Raw genomic sequence first — 5,563 nt, 5'->3', positions numbered from 1 at the left:
GAATGGGAAAAGATATTTCATGCCAATGGACAAGACAGGAAAGCAGGAGTTGCAATACTCATATCAGACTAAATAGACTTTAAAATGAAGGCCATATGAAAGACAAAGAAGGATACTATTTAATGGTTAAAGGATCCATTCAAGAAGAGGATATTACAATCGTCAATATATATGCCCCTTATCTAGGAGCACCCAGATACCTCCAACAAATACTAACAGACATAAAAGGAGAAATTCATGGGAATACAATAACATTAGGAGACTTTAACACCCCACTCACAACAATGGACAGATATTCTAGACAGAAAATCAATAAGGCAACAGAGATCCTATGGACACGATAGAAAAATGAGACTTAATTGACATTTCGGGACATTACATCCAAAAAAATCAGAATATACATTCTTCTCAAATGCGCATGGAACATTCTCAAGGATCAGTCACATACTGGGGCACAAAGCTAACCTCAACAAATTTAAGAGTGCAGAAATTGTTTCAAGTATCTTCTCCGACCACAATGGCATGAAAGTAGAAATCAACCACAGGAAAAGAAATGAGAAAAAACTTACTACATGGAGACTAAACAACATGCTACTAAAAAACCAACGGGTCAATGAGGAAATCAAGAAGGAAATTAAAAAATACCTCGAGACAAATGATAATGACACAACCACTGAAAATCTATGGGATGCCACAAAAGTGGCGCCAAGAGGGAAATTCATAGCAATACAGGGCTTCCTCTAAAAAGGAGAAAAATCTCAAATCGATAACTTAACCCAACACCTAAATGAATTAGAAAAAGAACAACAACAACAACAACAAAAAAAAACCCTAAAGTCAGCAGAAGGAAGGAAATCATAAAGATTAGAGAGGAAATCAATAAAATAGAGATTCAAAAAAAAAAAAAAAGAAAGAAAGAAATCAGTAACACCAAGAGCTGGTTCTTTGAAAAGCTAAACAAAATTGACAAACCTCTGGCCAGACTCACCCACAAGAGGAGAGAAAAAACCCAAATAAACAAAATAAGAAATGAAAAAGGAGAAGTCATAACGGATACTACAGAAATACAAAAAACCATGAGAGAATACTATGAACAATTATAAGCCAACAAATTTGACAACCTGGAAGAAATGGACAACTTCCTAGAGACCTACAGCCTGTCAAAACTGAATCAAGAAGAAATAGACCAACTGAACAGACCGATCATGAGAAATGAAATTGAATATGTCCTAAAAACACTCCCTACAAGTCAAAGTCCAGGACCAGATGGCTTCACAGGTGAATTCTACCAAACATACAAAGAGGAACTTATACCCATCCTTCTTAAACTTTTTCAAAAGGTCGAAGAAGAAGGAACACTCCCAAAGACATTCCACGATGCCACCATCACCCTAATTCCAAAACCAGACAAAGATACCACCAGAAAAGAAAACTATAGGCCAATATCTTTGATGAATGTAGACGCAAAAATTATCAGCAAAATTTTAGCCAACCAAATCCAACAACATATAAAAAAGATCATACACCACGACCAGGTGGGATTCATCCCAGGTACACAAGGATGGTTCAACATGTGCAAATCAATCAATGTCATACAATCAAAAGAAAAGTCAAAAACCACATGATCATCTCAATAGATGCAGAAAAAGCATTTGACAAAGTCCAACATCCATTCATGATCAAAACTCTTACCAAAGCAGGCATAGAGGGAACATACCTTAACATAATCAAAGACATTTATGACAAACCCACAGCAAATATAATCCTCAATGGAGAAAAGCTGAAAGCCTTCCCACTAAAATCTGGAACAAGACAAGGATGCCCACTCTCATCACTGTTATTCAACACAGTATTGGAAGTCCTAGCCACAGCAATCAGACAAACAAAATAAAAGGCATCCAAATAGGAAGAGAAGAGGTAAAACTGTCAGTGTATGCAGATGACATGATAGCATATATAGAAAACCCTAAGGACTCAACCCAAAAACTACTTGAACTGAACAACAAATTCAGCAAAGTAGCAGGATATAAGATTAACATTCAGAAGTCAGTCGCATTTCTGTATACTCACAATGAAATATTAGAAAAGGAATGCAAAAATACGATACCTTTTAAAATCTCACCCCAAAAAATCAAATACCTAGGAATAAACCTGACCAAGGAGGTGAATAACTTACATTGTGAGAACTATAAAACATTAATCAAGGAAATTAAAGATGATTCAAAGAAACGGAAAGACAGTCCAGGTTCCTAGGTGGGAAAATTTAATATTGTAAAAATGGCCATACTACCCAAAGCAATCTACAGATTCAATGCAATCCCTATCAAATTACCCAGGACATTTTTCACAGAACTACAACAAACAATCCAAACATTTATATGGAACCACAAAAGACCCAGAATTGCCAAAGCAATTCTGAGGAATAAAAACCAAGCAGGAGGCATAACTCTCCCAGACTCCAGGCAATATTACAAAGCCACCATCACCAAGACAGTGTGGTACTGGTACCAAAACAGACATACAGACCATGGAACAGAATAGAGAACCCGGAAATAAACCCAGACACCTACAGTCAATTAATCTTTGACAAGGGAGGCAAGAACATAAAGTGGGAAAAAGACAGTCTTTTCATCAAATGGTGCTTGGAAAACTGGACGGCCACATGTAAATCAATGAAACCAGAACACACCCTCACACCATGCACAAAAATAAACTCAAAACAGCTGAAAGACTTAAATGTAAGACAAGACACCATCAAACTCATAGAAGAGAACATAGGCAAAACATTCTCTGACGTCATCCTTACAAATGTTTTCACAGGTCATTCTCCCTAGGCAACAGAAATAAAAGCAAAATAACCAATGGGACAAGCTTTTGCACAGCAAAGGAAACCATAAAAAAAAGGCAACTTACAGAATGGGAGACAATATTTTCAAATGATGCAATTGACAAGGGCTTCATCTCTAAAATATACAAACAACTTATACAACTCAACAGCAAAAAAGCCAATAACCCAATTGAAAAATGGGCAAAAACCTGCATAGACATTTATCCAAAGAAGATATACAGATGGCCAACAAGCACATGAAAAATATGCTCAACATCACTGATTATTAGAGAAGTGAAAATCAAAACTACCATGAGATACCACCTCACACCAGTCAGAATGGCCGTCATTAATATGTCCACAAATAACAAATATTGGAGAGGGTGTGGAGCAAAGGGAACCCTCCTGCACTGTTGGTGGGAATGTAAGCTGGTACCACCACCACAGACAACACTATGGAGGTACCTTAGAAATGTGTACATAGAACTACCATATGACCCAGCAATCCCACTCTTGCGCATATATCTGGACAAAACTTTCCTTGAAAAAGACACATGCTCCTGCATGTTCATTGCAGCACTATTCACAATAGCCAAGATGTGGAAACAATCTAAATGTCCATAGACAGATGAATGGATTAAGAAACTGTGTTATATATACACAATGGAATACTACTCAGCCATAAAAAAGAACAAAATCACGCCATTTGTAGCAACATGGATGGAACTAAAGACTCTCATCCTGAGTGAAGTAAGTCAGAAAGAGAAAGACAAATACCATAAGATACCACTTTATATCTGGAATCTAATATATGGCACAAAGGAACCTTTCCACAGAAAAGAAAATCATGGACATGGAGAACAGACTTGTGGTTGGTTGCCAAGGGGGAGGGAATGGGATGGATTGGAAATTTGGGGTTAATAGATGCAAACTATTGTCTTTGGAATGGATAAGCAATGAGATCCTGCTATATAGCACTGGGAACTGTATCTAGTCACTTATGATGGAGCATGATAATGTAAGAAAAAAGAATGTATACATGTATGTGTGACTGGATCACCTTGTTGTACAGCAGAAAATTGACAGAACACTGTAAACCAGCTATGATGGAAAAAATAAAAATCATTATAAAATTAAAAAAAAAGAAAGAAAATCAGATTTGGGGGAATTCCTGTTATGGCTCAGTGGTAATGAACCTGACAAGGATCCATGAAGATGCGGGTTTGATCCCTGGCCTCACTCATTGGGTTAAGGATCCGGCATTGCTGTGAGCTGTGATGTAGGTTGCAGACATGCCTTGGATCCTGCGTTGCTATGGTGTACACCGGTGGCTGTAGTTCTGATTACACCCCTAGCCTGGGAACTTCCATATGCCACAGATACAGCCCTAAAAGGCAAAAGAAAAAAAATTTAGATTTTAACCCTAGTCTAAATCAGAACCTATATTTTTAAAAAGCTTCCAGACCTAAATAAATTGAAAGATATGCCATCTTTATGAATCAGAAGACTTAATATTAACAATGCAATACTCCCCCAAATTATCTAGATTCAATGCAATCTCTATCAATATCCCAGCTGGATTTTGTGGGGGAAATTGGCAAGCTTATCCTAAAATTCATATGGAAGTACAAGAGACCCAAAATAGCACAGAGTTACCCTGGCGTTCAGGCCTCACCCAGGCTCCTATGGAGGCTAGAAACTGGTGCCCTGCCCCTCTTCGCCCCACCCCCACCCCATCACCCTCTTCCTGTAACAGATCCTCCCTTGCCCATCCCCCACCTAACGGACACCGTTTCTGGTCCATCCCAGAGCCGGCACTCAGCCACCTGCTGCCAGGTCCAGATCCCAACGGCTCAGGCCCTCCTCATCTCCCACCCTGGGAACGCTCCGAGGCGGCCACAGTCTACACTCCAGCTGCTACCCACCCCGCAGTCCCGCTTCCTCACGTCTTCTCCTTGGCCTTGGCACCCACGCCGGCCACCATGCTGCCCACACCGCCCTCGCAGGTGCGCCAGAACTACGACCCAGAGTGCGAGGCCGCCATCAACAGCCTTGTCACCCTAGAGCTCCACGCTTCCTACGTGTACCTGGCCATGGCCTTCAACTTCGATCGCGAGGATATGGCCTTGAAGCACCTGGCCCGCTTCTTCCTGCACCGCTCCCAGGAGCACACCAGCCGCGCCCAGGAGCTGATGAGCCTGCAGAACTGGCGCGGGGGCCGCCTCTGCTTCCACGACATCAGGAAACCCGACCGCCACCACTGGGAGAGCGGCCTCAAGGCCATGCAGTGCGCCTTGCACCTGGAAAAGGGCGTGAACCAGAGTGTGCTAGATCTGCACCAGCTGGCCACCAACAAGAGCGATGCCCAACTCTGTCACTTCCTGGAGAATCACTACCTGGACCAGCAGGTCGAATTCATCAAAGAGCTGGGGGACCATGTCACCACGCTGCGCAGGATGGGAGCCCCAGAAGACATCACTGCCGAGTACCTCTTTGACAAGCTCACCCTGGGCGACAGCAACAAGAAGAAGTGACCCTGGAATGCCTTCTCCAGAGCCAGAAAGTGACTGCTCAAGGTCACCATGCCCACAAGCACAGCTCAGTATTGCCCTTGCAGAGAATGTTCACTAAAAAAAAAAGTTCACCTAAGTTTTTTTCTTCTTGTTTTGTCATTTCTTCCAATAAAGGTACTGACTGCTAAATAAAGATTTCTGGTTAATTCGTGTGTGCAAGACC

The 5,563-nt window shown here is 41.3% G+C and overlaps 1 protein-coding gene across 1 annotated transcript; it reads left to right on the top strand.

The window, feature by feature from the left end:
• On the top strand, positions 4,348-5,361 carry FTHL17 (ferritin heavy chain like 17). The gene has a single exon (XM_001924691.6). It carries the CDS (start codon positions 4,348-4,350, stop codon positions 5,359-5,361), a length of 1,014 nt encoding a protein of 337 aa, XP_001924726.6.

This window comes from Sus scrofa, chromosome X (assembly GCF_000003025.6).
Source record: "Sus scrofa isolate TJ Tabasco breed Duroc chromosome X, Sscrofa11.1, whole genome shotgun sequence".
Lineage (NCBI taxonomy): Eukaryota > Metazoa > Chordata > Mammalia > Artiodactyla > Suidae > Sus > Sus scrofa.
The sequence above is the reverse complement of the archived record's forward strand: the minus strand, read 5'-3'. Positions and strand labels throughout refer to the sequence as shown.

Bases quoted from the DNA above. Each gene is read 5' to 3' on its own strand.
- FTHL17 (XM_001924691.6), top strand. From the start codon at position 4,348: ATGCAATACTCCCCCAAATTATCTAGATTCAATGCAATCTCTATCAAT.